The 17,350-nt window shown below is 48.8% G+C and overlaps 2 protein-coding genes across 2 annotated transcripts in view; one reads left to right on the plus strand and one right to left on the minus strand.

Moving 5' to 3' along the window:
* The window catches only part of LOC135905951 (PE-PGRS family protein PE_PGRS33-like), a 3,965-nt gene extending 769 nt beyond the window's left edge, over positions 1 to 3,196 (plus strand). The window contains exons 2-3 of the mRNA XM_065437096.1: positions 1,071 to 1,188; positions 1,270 to 3,196. Coding sequence (XP_065293168.1) covers positions 1,071 to 1,188; positions 1,270 to 3,095 — 1,944 coding nt within the window. The 3' untranslated portion in view covers positions 3,096 to 3,196. The remainder of the gene's footprint in view (positions 1 to 1,070; positions 1,189 to 1,269) is intronic.
* Positions 3,197 to 8,152: 4,956 nt separating this feature from the next.
* LOC135905950 (dynein light chain LC6, flagellar outer arm-like) lies at positions 8,153 to 9,152 on the minus strand. The gene has a single exon (XM_065437095.2). It carries the CDS (start codon positions 8,634 to 8,636, stop codon positions 8,349 to 8,351), a length of 288 nt encoding a protein of 95 aa, XP_065293167.1. The 5' UTR covers positions 8,637 to 9,152; the 3' UTR covers positions 8,153 to 8,348.
* Positions 9,153 to 17,350: the final 8,198 nt, after the last annotated feature.

The raw sequence follows: 17,350 nt of genomic DNA on the forward strand, positions 1-17,350 counted from the left end.
ATTAAAATAAAGAGGAGCCGCAGGCACCTTCGACAGGCGCTGGCCGTGGTTGGGCTCCTCAGTCCAGGACCCCATGAGCCGCGGCTGCCCGGCGCGCTCTCAAGACCAGACCGAGCTGGTCCCGGGAGCTGACGCTAGGCGGCGAGACTTCCCGCTGTTGTGTGGTTGGGTGCGGGATTATACATAGGGTTGACGCTCATGAACCGGCACGCCCAAGTCGCAAATAGATGCGATACAGTAGCAAGTATACTGTCGATGCGCGAAGCCGCATGCGATGTGCAATCTCGATACGCCCATTCATCAAGAAGGTGCCAACGTTTTCCGTACACTATAGTTATGCCAGGTCGAGACGAATCCTGTTACATGTAAGACTTGGTTGAAGTACAGTGCCAGACATCGTTATCATCTGGGCCTCTGTGGTCTTATAGGAAATGCACACATATTGTACCAGAAACAGTTAGGCTACTAGAGCGTTTTCTTGCCGAATAAATTGTGATCAAGTGGATACGGTGGCGCCACTAGATAGGGAAGTGGGTGTCAGACAGTGGAACGATACCATGTGAGCATCCGGATATATATGAGCTTTTAGTATGTGGGTAGAGGTACAAGAGGTCAGTGGTCACACGTACCTGGTATGGTGCACAAATGTTGCGGACAGTAATGTAATGAAATCATTTCTTGAACGCATTATTTGTCTAAGTTTAAGGTGTAACATTACAGTGTTCCTTACCTATGAAACTCCATGATCATTCCATGAGTAATCATCTGAGCTTACAACGCGCCGGCAGTATTGTTGGTTTTCGCAGAAGTACGATAGCTTTATAACGAACATGATGCCAATTTTACGTGGGGTCTGATAGCATCGTGCCCATTGAATATAGGAATACGGGAGTTAATATCCACTGCGACTACAGTATCTATACATGATCTGATAGTATTGTGAAAATGTAGCTTGTATATTTGATGTGTGCGCATAGATCTTCTGTAATGCCGTATTTTTAAAATAGCTGAGGTCCATATCTTCCCCTTGCCGCCTCACCGCCTGCCCCCTCCTTTTCTTCGTACCTCAGGCTGCCGGCCGCAGTATGGCTCGAATGTTTGTTCCGGCGGCACTCTGGCTGTGCGCGACGCTTCTGGGTCAGCACAATGTCCAGGGAGCACCGAGGCCCGTTCGTCAGATCAGTCCAGGTCCGTTGGGAGAGGGTAACACCCAACAGACGGTCACACAACAACAGTCTAATACCCTGACCAAGCCCTTCTCCCACGCAGTTGACCATGGTCCGTACACGGCCACCGTGCATGCGACACCGTTCATGTCATCGGGAGTCCTGGGCGGCATCGGCTCGGCGCTGGGCAGCGTCGGGTCCACTCTCGGTGGCCTCCACAGCACCGTAATGGACGGACTGCACGGGGCACTGCACGGCGGCGGCATGTTGGGAGGCGTCCCGGGCTTCCACGCTCCGCTGACCGCGGCGAGTCACTTGCTGTCGGGAACGTTCGGCGCTGTGGGACACCATCTAGGCGGCCTAGTGGGGGCAAGCCCTCTGGGAGGCCTCGCCTCACCTCTCGCGGCACCGCTTTCGGCTCTGTCTCCCGGCCTCTCTGGCCTTTCCATGGTGCCTGGCAACGGAGGTGGTGGCATGTCCGTGCTCACTCACACAGTCCACTACGGCAGTTCGGGCGACATGGGCCTCGCCGCGGCCGAACACCAGCACCTGGCCAGCACGGCCCACCAGCACAGCCTTCTGGCCAGCCAGGCGTTGGCCGCTGCGGACGCCGTCGAGAACGCCCAACTGCAGGCCGCTCTTGCCCGGAGGCACTTGATCCACAAGGCCCTAACGCACCAGAGCCTCGCAAGCCAGGCCCAGATGATGGCCCACGATGCCCACGCGCGTCTGCTTCAAGCACAGGCGGCGCACACTACTGTGACGTCCATGTACCATAATGGTTTTGGCCAGGGGTATCCCGTAATGGGAGTGCCAGCGCCCGCAATGATGCCCGTAGGCTACGTTGAGAACCCTCTTCACAGCATCATCAGGAAACACTGCACGACGGTGCGTTACATCAACGGGGGCGGTGGCCTGCACCCAATGCCGTTGGGTCTCTCGAATGGTATCGGAGTTGGAGGAGCTTACCCGTACGACGTACACAACGCCATGGCTATTGGGCACGGACTTGGCGCCTACGGCATGCATGATGCATATGGTAGTAGTCCACTTTTCGCCAGTGGGGCTGCGGCGCTTCACAGTGGCCTCGGCATGGGCGTTTCAACGCTGCACGGTGGATACGGAGGTCTTTACAGCGGCGGTTATGGAGGACTTCACGGAAGTCTCGGATATGGTGCAGGCAGTCTTTATCACGGTATTCACAGCGGGCTTGGATACGGCGCGGCGGGTCTATACCATGGTCTTCACAGTGGTCTCGGATACGGCGCCACTGGTCTCTACCATGGACTTCACGGTGGCCTCGGATATGGTGCCGCTAGTCTTTACCACGGCCTCCACGGTGGTCTAGGCTACGGAGCTGCTGGTTTTCATGGACTACACAGTGGTTTAGGCTACGGAGCCGCCGGTCTTTACCACGGACTTCACAGTGGTTTGGGCTATGGTGCCGCTGGACTTTACCACGGAATTCACGGTGGTGTAGGCTACGGGGCCGCCGGTCTTTACCACGGACTCCATGGTGGTATGGGCTACGGAGCCGCTGGACTTTACCACGGACTGCACGGTGGTATGGGCTACGGAGCCGCTGGACTTTACCACGGACTGCACGGTGGTATGGGCTACGGAGCCGCTGGACTTTACCACGGACTGCACGGTGGTATGGGCTACGGAGCAGCTGGACTTTACCACGGAGCCCACGGTAGCTTCGGCTACGGTGCCGGAGGCCTTTACCACGGCTTGCATGGTGGTCTCGCGCACGCGGCTTATGGCCTGCACAGCGGAATGGGACTCGCTAGTGGCGGTCTTGCTTACGGCGCCGGGGGAATGTTCGGAGCCCACCACCCTCTTCACTCGGCCGTGCATTCGTCAAGCTTCTCAAGCTACGGCGGTAGCTTCGGTTACGGTGCCGGCCCCGGTTTGGTTCGCCGCTAACACTCATTAGGCAGTTGCCGTACACGGCACGGAGGAAGGGACCGAGCTTTTCGTCGCTAACTTGAATTATGTCTTAAAGAATAAAACATTGTTATACCCAATTTTTGCGTTACCTCCTTCAGTGTTTTGTTTCGTGCTTTACCTGCTCGTAATTTATACCAACTGCCTGTAGTTCCCGCTTTGCACTGCCAGGAACCGTGGCGTTACCTCCTGCATTGTTTTGTTTCGTGCTTTACCTGCTCGTAATTTATACCAACTGCCTGTACTTCGCACTTTGCACTGCCAGGAACCGTGGCGTAGGCTCCTGACAGTGTTTTGTGCTTTTACAGCGTAAGCAGTTACGGTTTCATTCCGACAGCCGTTACGGGTGGCGATGGTGTCCGCCGCCGCCTGTGTCTGGTGTTCGTTGCAGCTATTGCCGGGAATTAGAAAAGGACCCAGTTCCTGCTGGGGTCGAACCCGGGCACGCTACGTGGGAGCATAAGCTACTCTACCACTGAGCCACAGCCCACGCTTGCTAGCCTACAGCTGAAAAATTCCCTATAAACGGGGCGCAACGCGTGAGGAGACACGTGATCTGACATGCGCGCTGCATAGCGTCGATACGTGCACGTTATGCATTGCACTTGCATATATTTCACCCGGTAGAACGCCATGTAGCGGATGCACATGTAGCGGTACACACGGCAGTTAAATAAGCTTTGAGGAAGAAATAGAAGTTTAAGGAGATCTATACGAGAATACAACGTGAAGGGATGTGTGACATGTGCGTCACGTAGTCTGAATACCCGTGTTTACTCTTCGGCACACGTTATGGCGCCTCCTCGCAAGGGTCGAACCTAAAGAAGCGATTGGTATAGAGCTACGCGCGCGGCATACACCAGGCAACATCGGGCTCGGCAGGCCGCTGTGCAGAGAGCAGGAGAAGCCGCAGCTCACCGTCGACGCCGGGCAGACAGGTCACATCGTTCTAGTGAAAATGACGCGAAGAGACTTCGCCGCGAAGACGCTGTCGTGCGTGGCGCTGAAAATGGAGTTGCTATGAAGCCGCTCCTCCATCTTGCGCCGTGACTGTGCTGCGTGTGCCGCGCATGCATGTGACTTTCTATTTATTTATTTATTTATTTATTTATTTATTTATTTATTTATTTATTTATTTATTTAAAGTACCCCGAAGGGCCATATGGCATCAAAGAATGGATTGGTTACAGAGTAGTAGTGTGAAGCAAACAAAAAATAAGTGCAATGAGTTCTTGTAATACAATGATTCATTTCCGGAGTCCTCCACTACGGCGTGCCTCATAATCAGAAAGTGGTTTTGGCACGTAAAACCCCAAATATTATTATTATTATTATACAATGATTCACCTGATAACTTTGTTTTCGGTGATGGCTACGATACCTGAGGGCCTTCAAAGAGGTTCCATTCCTGAACTGTAGAGGGGATGAGAAACCGAAAGAAAAACTTCGTGTGACACGAATCGATTCCTACCTTACTGCGATGATCAACGCGGTTTCGTCGTCGTCGTGAAGTGCGGTGTGATTAAAAATTTTGCGAAACGGCGAAAGACGGGTGATTTTGCTTAGGTTAGCTAGTAGAGCGTGCTAGGTTAGTTTTCGTTAAGGTTATACTCGCGGCAAGGTTGTGATTAGAAAAACTGAAACGGGTACAGTTATATTGTACTAATTCAAGTGAAGTAATGAGATTAACGTTACTGGGATCCCATATTGCACATGCATATTCAAGTTTCGAGCGTATTAGAGTCTTGTAAAGATGTAACTTTAAGGTAGGCGGTGTTTGGAAACAGTTGTGCCCTAAGTACCCGAGCATGCGATTAGTATTGTTAATGACGTACTGTATATGAATGGTTCAATTTAAGTTATTTGTAATATGTATACCTAAATACTTAAATGACACGACGAAATCTAAGGGAATTTTGTTCACATGGTAGGTGGTAGGAATAGATCTAGATTTGGATACGTGTATTATGTTGCATTTGTTAATATTTAATTCCATTAGCCGCTTCCCGCACCAGTCATCTACATTATCCAGATCAGCTTGGCGTGTTATAGTATTGTCAGTTTTTTTTATTTCCCGGAAGATAACACAATCATCTGCGAGCAGACGTACGTTAGAAGATATCTTAGCGGTCAGATCATTAATACAGATACGAAATAATAGTGGTCCCAGCACCGACCTTTGCGGTATATCCGACTGAATTTCAGTGAGTGGAGAGTTGCGACCCTTACCTATAATGAATTGGAAGCGGTTAATAAGGTAATGCTCCATCCATTTTATAAGATTAGGGTCAATATTTAGTAAGCTTAGTTTAAAAATGGCCAGGCTTAGCTTGGTTAAGCCAAGAATGCGTTGCATATTGCGCGAGTTGGGGCCCAGCTTTTCCTCCGGCTGTCGTGACGTCACGTCACGTGGTTGCGCTAAAGGTCAATGGTGGCTGCCCGGCCACGCCCAAGGGCTGAACTGAGTGATTGCAATATGCAACGCATAAAAATAGAAGCAACTTAATAACAAACATAGCAAACTTAAAAGAGAATAGACCCACATATGAGACGCGCAGCAATGAATATGAGACGCGCAGCAATGAACAATGGCCCATACCCTCAATGGTATGGCTCATACCCTCAATGGTGGCTGCGCGGCCGCGCCCAAGGGCTGAACTGAGTGATTGCAATATGCTACGCATAAAAGTAATAGTTTATGACATACTTTATCAAACGCTTTACTAAAATCTAAGAAGACACAGTCGGCGCAGGATGAGCGATCCAGGATGCCATGATGAGTTATAGTTGTGTTTCGCAGGAATGCGATTTTTGAAAACCATGCCGCGCGTTAATAAAATATGAGTTAAATTCTAGAAAGCAAGCCAGACTCGTGAAAACAACGTGCTCTAATAATTTACAGCAACTACTTGTAAGGGATATGGGTCGATAATTAAGAGGCGAGTTTCTGGGGCCAAATTTATTGGTTGGAACCACTTTTCCGATTATCCATTCCTTTGGAAGCTCACATGAGTTAAGAGATTGTTAGAAAATTTTTGTTAGTATCGTGGAACTAAAGAGGCTAGTGCTATTAAGGAGTTTACTATTTAATGCAGTCGTAGCCAGGTGATGAATGATGCGGTAAACCATTTATTAACTTGTTACTTCCGTGTACCTCAGCAATAACAGGACGCACTGGTAAGTATATCCGTGTCGGTATCCATAGGAAATTCAACATTTCCAGTTTTCGAAAACTGACTCGTAAATGAATCATTAAGAATGGTCACGCATATAATGTCGGAAACCGCGCTTCCAGACGAATCTTCTAATGAAATAGTATTGTTAGTTGTTGGGTTGGCTATTTCTCAAGATATTTAGATTTTTTTTTTAGTATTTCAGGTAGTGTACTAGGTAATTAGTTGTTTTTAGCAGATTTTAGAGCGGCTATATCGATATCTGAAGCGAATTTGTAAGTTGCCCAGCGCGCTTCAGTAGGGGACGGTTTCGCCAATTGACAGAAGCGCTTTTTTCAGTTGGATAGGCGCTTCAGGTGAGTGGAGTACCATGGCGCTTGCGCATTTGAAGTGATTGTGCGATTGGGGATGCATTTCTCAGTTAAGATGTCAAGTGCATTTGCAAAGAAATCACGGTTAGGTTGGACGAACGATCACCAAAAGTTTTAGCAAGATCATCTTGAAATGAGACAGTTAAGTGTTTGTTCCTACGAAGTTAGCATTCATATAGTCGCGTATGGCTTTTCGGGGTTTGTAATCTTTAGGAAAAGAAGCCGCTAATTATGAAATTGAGCGAGAGGTGGTCACTAATTCCTGGTAAATATGTGATATGAGATGCGAGGTCAGCATTTGTCCAAAGTGCCAAGTCGACGGCGTTAGCTACATTATTTGTAATCCTGGTTGCCTGCGTAACTAATTGCGTGAGAGAAAGAAAAAAACGTAGCATAAATTAATAAAGTCATCAGCCAATTGCGAGAATGGTGAAAGGCGTAATGGCAGGGGGTTCCACGTTATGTTTGGAGAATTAAAAATCTAGCAAAAACGAAGGGTGAGAAGGAAAACGAGAACATATACTATGTTGATAGTGTCATGCAGTTCATTAGTAAATGTGGATGGTGAAGAAGGTGGTCGATAACACCTGCCAAGAATCAATTCAGAGTTGCCTCGGGTTGATATAACCCACGTTATTTCTATAGAGCGCAGTCAACTTGGATACGTCATGATGGTATCGCTTTTGAAACCGCAAGAAGCACTCCTCCTCTAAGATCGGCGCGGTCGCAGTGGTAAACTGCATACTGGTGGGCGTCCGGATATATCTTCGAATAAAGTGCATGCGTGGGCAACCAGGTTTCGGTTAAGGCGATTAATTCCCACCGCATATATCTATCGCGGACGAGAGAGCGTTACGTTTATTAAGATCGCTTCTTGCATTAGTAAAGATTGCCGATACTTCGAATGATTGTTATCGCGATGATATGCCACTGCTCCTTTGCCTTTCCCAAGGTGCAACACGCGGCATAGCAGTGCCGCGGCAACTTGCCTCTAAGCCACGTCTATTCACTTCCTGAACGTGGTTAAAATCAGGGCTGTGAACGATGCTTAGTGAACGGCTGGAGCGTAGGTACCCATGCCTAAATTTAAGACAGGCCCTAGTATTAATTGGTCATACTTAGTACGCAGCAAAACACGAAAAGTTGCCGCTTGTACGGGTTCGCTACTTTTATGCAAACTCTCACTGTCCTTTTATACTCGCGAACAAAAGTGCCACGCGATATGGTTAATCTCGTAACAGCTATAAGAAGTCTGCTTCGTAACAGTATATTCCGTCGTAAAGTGTATTTAGTTTTTTACCACTTACAACGGGGCGTTGATATCACATGCTGATATCTTATAACGAGGTGACACTGATTGTCGTTCTCTCGCAATGACCTGACAACCCCTGCACGCACACACACACACACTGAAGAATATGTATTTAAAGGACACGAGAGCGCACAGGAGAAGAAACAAAGGGAGGTAAAAAAGAAGTTTCAACTAAGCTGGATGAAGAAAAGCAAGTACTTCATTCAGCGCCTGCAGACATTCTTTCTTTTTTTTTAGTTCTCCGCCGTCGCAAACTAGACAGTCAGGCGCTCTTTAAGCCGGCTTTGAAAAGAATCACCTTCGTTCAGTTCAACGCCAGCGGGCATTTCCGAGTTCCTTGTGCGTCGCGCTGCAGGAAGGCGTCCGCGCCTTCGGTTCAGCCGGCCTTGAAAAGCAGCACGGCGATGTGGCCCACGTAGAAGTACGTGAAGCGCTTGGTCTCGTACGTGACGTAGGAGCCGAACGAGCGGCCCACCACGCAGTGCCAGGTGGGGCCGAACTTGCGGTCGAACTCGGTCTTGATGAACGCCGCCACGTCGCGCAGGATCTTGTGCTTCTCGATGGCCGCCGTGGCCACGCTGATGGCCTCCTGCTGCATGTGCTCGGGTATGTCGGTGGCCTTGACCACCACCTTCTTGGCCGTCGCCGTGGGGCTGAGGGCCATGGCTGGGCAGGGGGTGTTCCGGCTCTGGCTGAGAAACCTCGAAGATGCGAGGTGGATCTTACTGCTGTTGACGGGACGGTCTCTCCGTCGCCTTTAGGCGGTCGCGGGAGGCGATGCTGGCTAACTAGTAGGAGCTGGAGGACACGCTCGAAGCCCGTTCAGGGTGCGCGTTGAAACACGGGTCGATTTCGGGGGCGCAGAAAGGCGTCGGCAGCTGACAGCGAATGCGCTTCGGAAGGCGGTCTCTGGGATGCTTCTTGGAAGGCGCTTCAGGGACCTTCTACGGGGCCATCTTCGGCGCTGCGCGCATCGGGACTGGCTACCTAGTAACGAGAGCGGAGTGGCTGGGTACCGGACGAAGGGCTGCCGACGTGGCCGGGCGGGATACGGGTTGGGCGAGGAAGGCGTTACTTGCGTGGTTCAAAGCGCTTCTTCGGAGAACCCTGGCACGCGGCTCGGCGCGCTGCACGCCCCGCACTGCAGGCTCCCTCGCGTGCGGCGGCGATGACGATTCAATCGGCTCTGTTGGGTCTACCGATCGGGAGGAAAACGAAGGGCTATGCGTTACTGCTGGTATACCGGGCCACTCCGAAGCCACGTAGTGGGTAAGCGCCATTATACGAGGATACACGCGATCGAGCTAGGTAGAAGAAAGAAAGGACAGCGGGCTTCAGTGTTTCCTTTGGCTATGAACCCAATTGCTGCGACAGCAACATTTCTCCACAGTGAAGACCACAATTATTATTTTTTGTTGCCTCTTTTCTTCTTTGTATAACTCGGTTCACTCACTACGGGGAACTGGGCAAGAACACAGCGCTTATAACACACTTGCTAGGGGGCAGAAGTGCATTTGTAGAAAAACTTATTCACTTAAAGAATTTGAAAGAAAAAAAAACACAGAAAAATTGTATTATATACTTTAAAGCGGTAATACACTAATGTGAAGGTGCAGAAAAATTGTGTTGATTAGATAAGTTCGCACTTGTTCTTTGCGATGTACGCAACATCCTTTTGATATGAGATAGTCATAGAGTTTCTCAATATAACTCCTAGAGGGAGATCTGGCGCCACCGTCTATGGGAGTTTCTTAAGGGGCGCCGTGCCATCATGGGAATGACGGTATATTTGTCTGCGAGGCTTGTGTTGGCTGGTGTTGTAAGAGGCTTCGTCTAAAACGCGCATATGGCTACACAAATAATGGGTTCTTAAAGTAAAATCTTCACAAAATGTTTCTGTTCACGCAAATTGCATCTTTACTCACCTACAATGCATGACGGAGGAAAGAAGAGCAAGAACAGACGACAAACTGTTTCAAAGTGAGCGCGAATCTTGTCGTCTGTCCTCCAACCTTAGCGGCCCGCTGATACTTTTTACGTATCATATAATTGCACATACAATAAAAAGTTCTTATAGTTAGACAAAACATGTTTTTGTGTAATAATAAAGCTAAAACAGCTTTTTATGTGCAGTTTTAGTAGAATATGAATCATTGTGACAGACGGAACGGTGCTTGCCTGGCTCTCCGAGAACGATGCCGATCCGAAGTCGCAATATACCGGCATTCTCATGCATACCACAGCGCATCAGCGCCAGGTTTCCCTCTAGGTAATATAGTGAGAAACTCTATGGACATAGTAATATATGTTGTGTAATTCGAATTACACGCATGGACAGATCTTAACGCTGTCAGAATCCCTCTGTGTAAGGGCGCAATATCTATCAGTTAAATGCATAGCGTTATGGAACCTTCTATTCGCAGCTATATAGTAAAAAAAAAAAAAACGTATTCTATATTTTTTTTTGCGGTGGTTGTGCGTTTCGCTATTTAAATATATTTAATTCAGATAATCTTGGTACATCATGTTTATTTTGGTCTGTTTTGTGCGAAACAGTTAGATTTCTTTATTTTTATTGTTCACTCGAAAAACGTCCAAGTACCTACCTGCGTGTGACTGCAGCGTGTCATTCGAGATGACCTTCATACTATAGGTCTGCTTACGCAAGTTCTAAATTCAGTTTTTTTTTTCTTTTTTGGTGTGAATCAAAACATAGGCCTCAGGTGAAGAGGCAGTGGCAGTACTAAATGCTGCGTGCTATTCAGTTTCGATGACTCGTTTTAATGTCTGGGGATCAATCAACTCTGACGCCAGAACTGCTACTGCAACTGGTGTCGCGAGCGAAAGGATGCAGTGCCACTTACGAGAATTCAAGCGATTTCATTTTCTCTGGGCCCCTGCAGTGTTGCTAGACAGGGCACTTGGCGGCTTTAAATCCCGCGAGATACTGTGCAAACAATGTGGCGTTGTCGCCGTCGTCGCTGTTGGCATTGTTACGTTGTATAGGTGGTTTCGACGTTGATTTCTCACCAATCGCCTGTATTCTCGGCGCGTCCCCTATCGTGGCTGTATGCGCCATGTTTGAGGGTTATCATCGGTATTGTCGTATACTCCTTACGATCGTGACAACGGAGAATTTCCCGCCGTTATGAAGAGAACGAGTCCTATACACGATGCCGCATAAATGCAACCCTCGAACGCCACAAACAATGTACGTGCACGCCTGCGATATACGCGCGCAGTCGCCACTGCTTTCAGAGTCTGTGTGTTGCACTGATTGCCCAATGCTCCGGCTGCGCGACGGCGCAGTGGTTAATTCGCTCGGCTTTAAAATGTTTACGTGGCTTCGCTGGCATTGGTTCAAATCCCAATGGTGGTGGTTGTGGATAATCTTTCTCGTTCTTCACGCTGTGGCAATGGAGATGCCTGAGCACGAGGCGGCCTCACGATGACAGAGATCGTCATTGTGTATCGCCGATGACGACTAAGGTCCTCGTCAGCGTAACGGAGTGGACGGGACAGACAAGGCATACCCAATTTCGAGTACTTAACTGCTATGGCAATAAAGAAAAAACAAAATTGAATCTCAATATCTAGCGCGTCCCAAACAATTTTTTTTATCATAGTACCAGCCATGTTCTTCGTCTATCCCCGACAGTAGGTTTGTGCTATTGTCGAAGGTATCATCATCATCGTAATACGTTTTTAACTCTCGAGGCTGACCGTATATATTTTTTTTAACCATCGGTAATTTCAGCGGCGTTGACCAAACATTCCAGCGCGAAGCTCTTCGGCCCCCTGCAAGTCCATTGCCACAAGCTGGCCTCATTAAATAGCTGTATTTTAATTACGAACACTGAGCTTGATTATATATGTATTCCCGAATAATTTTATGTGGCTTCTCAGTATACCTAAGCGGTTTTTTGGGAGACCATCCCGCACTCATTCAAATAAAAACCATGAATGATATTGATGTTTTAGTCTGAAAAGAGAAATAGTGTGTGACCATTGTAGCACCGTCTTTGAATTGGTCTTATGCAATTTGTCTACTGACTCGGTGCGTATTTTACTGGTTGAACTATTAGCAGTTGTTATGGCTACACATGAGTTACCTTCGTATTTCTCGTCAGCCGCATTTTAAAAAGAGTTTACAACATTTAGCAACGTTTTAGTCCTCACTTCCGAGACATCTACACCGCGTTTCTTTATAGTGCCGGTGCCAGGCCACATACGCTTTATTTATTTATTTATTTATTCAAAGTACCTTGCTGGCCACTAATTGAGGTAACGCAAAACAGAAACAAACTTAGAACAAACTGCGTATAAGAATACAGAGGTCAGTAAAGACACACACACAACATTAGGGTCACAAATTCATACAGTTCTGGTGAAAACGCTGTACAATATAGAAGATTTATGTGAAAATGTATGTTAAAAAATGGTAAGACAGACATACATTACACGAATGGGGGGAATCTAGTCCAGATGCATCTGTTGTCAAAGGTTCAGTGGGTGGGACTAAAAAAAAATTATGGGGCTTTACGTGCCAAAACCACTTTCTGATTATGAGGCACGCCGTAGTGGACGACTCCGGAAATTTCGACCACTTGGGGTTCTTTAACGTGCACCTAAATCTAAGTACACGGGTGTTTTCGTATTTCGCCCCCATCGAAATGCGGCCGCCGTGGCCGGGATTCGATCCCGCGACCTCGTGCTTAGCAGCCCAACACCATAGCCACTAAAAGCAACCACGGCGGGTGGTGGCTAGACATGACTGTGATTAGGCTTGGGTAGACACTCATCGTTGGACGGTGCGACGCCTGTTGTGCCACAGGGAAAGCGCAAGTGCATGACATGCAAAGAAGCGACGCGAACATGCGCGGCGTCAAAGCACAAATTTAAGTGCTTAAAGCTGCATCGCCTCTCAGAGCTTGTTCCGTCAAAAAATGTTGCTGGTTACAAGTGATTGGTTACTGAAAAAAGTAATTGAAATACAATGAACGTTACTGAGTAAACAATGTAATCGTTAGGTTACTAAAGTACCAAAATATAAACGTAATGGATTACAAGTAATTATTTACATGTAATTAGTTACGTACAAATCTGATTGGCAAGCAGTGTGGCATGGTGACGGTCCCTACATTGGTAAGAACAGAAGGCACATAAAAAATCAGTATACATACAATGTCGTCATTTCAGCCGACGTATGTAGGCACTTCGGCGGTGACCGAGCAGACCCAACACCACCTTCCCCCTTACCCCGCCACCTCCTCCTCCCCTAGATGCACCCTGGATCCTGGGTGCTTCACTTGGCAGGCTTTCCTCTCTCCTGTCTTGAGTGATGTGTTATTCTCATCTTGTCTATAGTTAACACCTGTAGTGTAAACGTGGGTCATTTACCGACGAAATTTCCAGGTCCATGCGCGGCAGGGGTTATTTCATGTTGCTACATCTGGAGCGCTTACGCATCCTTCCATTTATGACTTCGAAAAAAAAATGTATTACAGATCACGCATATAGAGCAGTCTCGAAAGTAGAAGCATATCACATCTGCAGTTTTGGTTCCTTCGACGCAAATGTGAGTCATTGAGTCAAGATACTGACATAAGTTGCTGGAAAGCAGGTGGTTTGTGCCGGCGTCTGCTTAAATTTGACATCGTGCGTAGTTGCACCGTACAAGAGTTTTTTTGTTCCACTGCGACAAAACCTTTTCTTTATTTTAGATAGGTGGTGATGCAAGGCGAATAAAGGGTAACAGGCGGCGTGTGCAATTTTTTTTGTGTCTCCCCTCGTGTAGCCCCTTCAGCTCGCAGGCGTTTATCTGTGCGCAGCCGCTCCGCAGCGAAGTGTCGCAACGCGCGCATATGCCAGAAGAAGCGCTCGAGCAAGGTGCACCTTTGTTTTTGCGACCAAGAAAAGAAAAAAAAAGAGAGAGAGGATCACGGGTTGTGAGGCAAGCATGGCACACAAAGGGCCTCGAACGTTGCACAACCTCATCTCTTCGGTCTCTTTGTTTTGTATCTTTGTTTCTCGAGAACGATGTCATTTGCGCGATTTTTCTGTCCCGGCTGCTAACGTATCTATTCCAGTAGATTCGGGTGTGGTGCCCTATACCCGCCGTCGTGGCTCAGTGGCTGTGACGTTCTGCTGTTGAGCGCACGAGGTTGCAGGTTCGATTCCTTGGCGCGTGGGCAGCGTTTGGGTGCAGTGCGAAATGCGAAAGCGCTCGTGCAGTATAGCTTTAGGCGTAACCCCAAGGAGTCAAAACTAATCTACAACCCTACACTATATGCAGCGTGCCTCATAGTCGTCTTGTTGCATTAGGATGTTAACCTGTACGAATCAATAAATCGATGGATCGATCGATCAATCGATCGATCGATTTGGTGCTAGCTTGGTTACTTCTTTCGTGAAATACAGTGCTTAGCCAATACAGAGCGGCTGTACTTCATCAATTGCGTCCCATCAATATGCTACGCCGGTGATCCCACCGTGCTCACCTCTCACATTTCGTAAGCCAGTGCAGCGCGCTTGGCGTTCCGCCTTTTTATTTGATCGGAGGTGGGTGAGCGTTGCTCGAAGAAGCTGCTGCAGAGACAATGGACCGGATCTTGCCGGACTTTATGTACACAGGGTGGGTCGGTAGACAGGTGGCGTCAGAAAGAAACGGATTAGAACGGTGTATTATACGAAAGCAAACCCGCCGTCCAGGAAGGGATGTACGCCGCATGTGCGTGCGTGCGTGCGTGTGTGTGTGTGTGTACGTGTGTGTGTGCGTGCGTGCGTGTGTGTGTGTGTGTGTGTGTGTGTGTGTTTGTGTGTGTGTGTGCGCGCTTGCAGCCTTACACGCGTTGACGTTTCTGCGGCTAGCCCCTGATTGAAGTCCACATCTCGCGTTTTGTTGCCGTCGTTTCATATCCCTTAATTATTTTTTTCATCTCCCTGCTATACCTCGGCGGCCGGGCTCATACTGTAACCCGTGTCTCTAGGGACAACCGCGGGCGCCGTTTGTATACACGCAAAAAAAAAAGACCTAACGCTGGACCCTCTCCGTGTTCCGCTCGGCCCTCTTATTGATTGTCTCCGCGCGTCCCTGTAGTATATACCGAGGAGAAACAGCCCGGCTGGTCGGCGGCCCACGTTGGACAAATATTGGCCCACCCTCGGTAAGACCAAGACATGGGGGCCAACCGCGCATTGCATTAGGCTTCCGCCAGGACTTCGCGCGTGCGCGCGCACAAACACACACACGTCGCTCCAACCGCGTCTTGGAGACGATGTGGACTGCGCTGCACAGTCGGCAGTGCCGCAACAGTAGCAAGTGTATGTATGCGGCTGCGTCTCCTGCTCTCGGTACAGTGTACAGCATGCCAGCATATTTTCCTTGCCCTGTGTGTGACCGGGGAGGCAAACCAAATGCACTGGTTTTTTTCCCGGCTTGTCAAATAAATGTGGCACCCTTTCTGTCGGTAGGAGGAGGATAGTTTTTGAGGCTTTAATAAACGCACAGAGACGGGATGAACTTAGTGAAGCGCCCTCTTTAGTGTGGTTTGTGCACTCCTGAGGGAGTATATTCGATGATTGTATATAGCGCTTCGCTTCGCGAACATTGTGTGCAGTGATAAGGCGTACAACTGTTTCAGGTGATCGTGAAAGGAAGAACAGTAAAAGATGGAAATAAATGCCGATGTCACCATACACATTTGGCACGATACACAATACACGATGGCACGCAGAAAAAATATTTCTCACTTTGGAGGTAATACTCTGACAAGCGGTAGCTCTTGGGTCTTCTGTCGCACGACGTCCAGGGTTCCATCTCCCGCTATACTGCGGCTGCATTTCCACGGGTACGAAATTACAAGAACACTCAATAAGGTTTACCGAAATTTCGGTGCTCGGTAAAAAAACAAAAACAAAAAATGGGGTGTTAAAAATTATTTTATGGCCATCAACTACGGACATCCCATGCCTTGACTGGGAATGAAAAGTACCATAGGTCATCGATTACTTGTTTTGCTCATGACAGCGGAGAAAGGTCGCTCCGTGAGTAGATGTCTTTAAAGAAAACTGTGCAGAACTTTCATCAATGCACGTTGGCCTGTGGTTTGTTTTCTCTGTTCTGGCTAGGGGCCCTATATAGGGAGATCGCACGGCCTTAACACGTCGCAGCATGCGCATTTTTCAGCACGCGCGCACCTGTTTATGACAAGCGGCTGTTCCCGTGCATGTTCCCATGAGTTACCTCGTGCTATTTATTACCAGTACTGATAGTTAGGTCGTACTTGCGGTTTTTAAACGGCTGAAAACAAGACAATATGAAACATGCTACTGACCAAGAAAAATTACTGAACACAGCGCGCTTGTTTCATCATTAGAAGTGCGCACTGGGCAGGTTCGTCTTTATCATCATATCTTTTTTTTTATTACAACGCGGTTCAGAACGTCGGGGCCCTTTCGCTGATGTTGCTCTCGCAAACAGGAACATGTTGCCGCACGAGCGTTCATTAAACTTTGTGCAGCAAGCAAGCGCTCGCGAACGCACGTACACACGCGAGTACGCTATCAGACCAACGCGCATCTAATGAGGGTGGGAATGCAACAGAGATAGAAAAAAAAGGAACAAGCATCGAATCAATAATGTGCACGCTCTGTCAGAACTTCGAGAGGCTGCAGAACAAGCAACAACAACAGCAGCAGCGGCAGCGGCGGTGGCAACAGAAGGCGGTCTACCACGAGGTTCTTTTTACGAGTCCTCTTGTATATAGTGTCCGGCACGTACTAAGCAAGGCGTGCGCATGCTGAGAACCGGGCACGCACTCAAATATAGCGAGCGCTTTGTTCTTGTATAGCTGTTTCATTCCGGTACTGTTGATTCTGTCGCCGCTTTCGCTGTTGTTTCCTGCGATGCTGCCACTGCTGCTGCTGCTGCCGCTTTCGGGTCCCGCGGGGTTCCGGCACGCCTCGGGGCCAGCGTTATAGTTCGCTGTATGTGTGGCGCGGCTCTGATCTCGGGGGCGCGGCAGCAGCGCGCGTAGTTAATGAACTCGTCGCGGTCCCCTCAGATGCTGATAATTAATTACCTAGCGCCGAAACAAAGCGGGACGGCGCCATTGTTGCTCGGCACGGAAAACAAGGCGTCGCAAGACGCGAAGGACCGATCCATGGGCGCGGCGCCGCGGTCCCGTCCTCGCGGCTCCTTCCCCGTACCTCGCTTGCCTCCTTCCCCGAGGGCACGGCTGCACTGCACGCTTGCGTCGGTAAAAGTGTGCAGTGGTTTGCATGCTGTGCCTACCCGCCGCTGTGACTGGCGTTCTGCTGCCAGGCTGCGAGTTCGATTTTCACGTCCGGCCGTGGTGGGTGCATTCTGTCTCCGTC

This window comes from Dermacentor albipictus, chromosome 5 (genome assembly GCF_038994185.2).
Source record: "Dermacentor albipictus isolate Rhodes 1998 colony chromosome 5, USDA_Dalb.pri_finalv2, whole genome shotgun sequence".
Taxonomy (NCBI): domain Eukaryota; kingdom Metazoa; phylum Arthropoda; class Arachnida; order Ixodida; family Ixodidae; genus Dermacentor; species Dermacentor albipictus.

Excerpts from the sequence above, each read along its gene's own strand:
- LOC135905950 (XM_065437095.2), bottom strand. The coding sequence starts at position 8,636 with ATGGCCCTCAGCCCCACGGCGACGGCCAAGAAGGTGGTGGTCAAGGCC.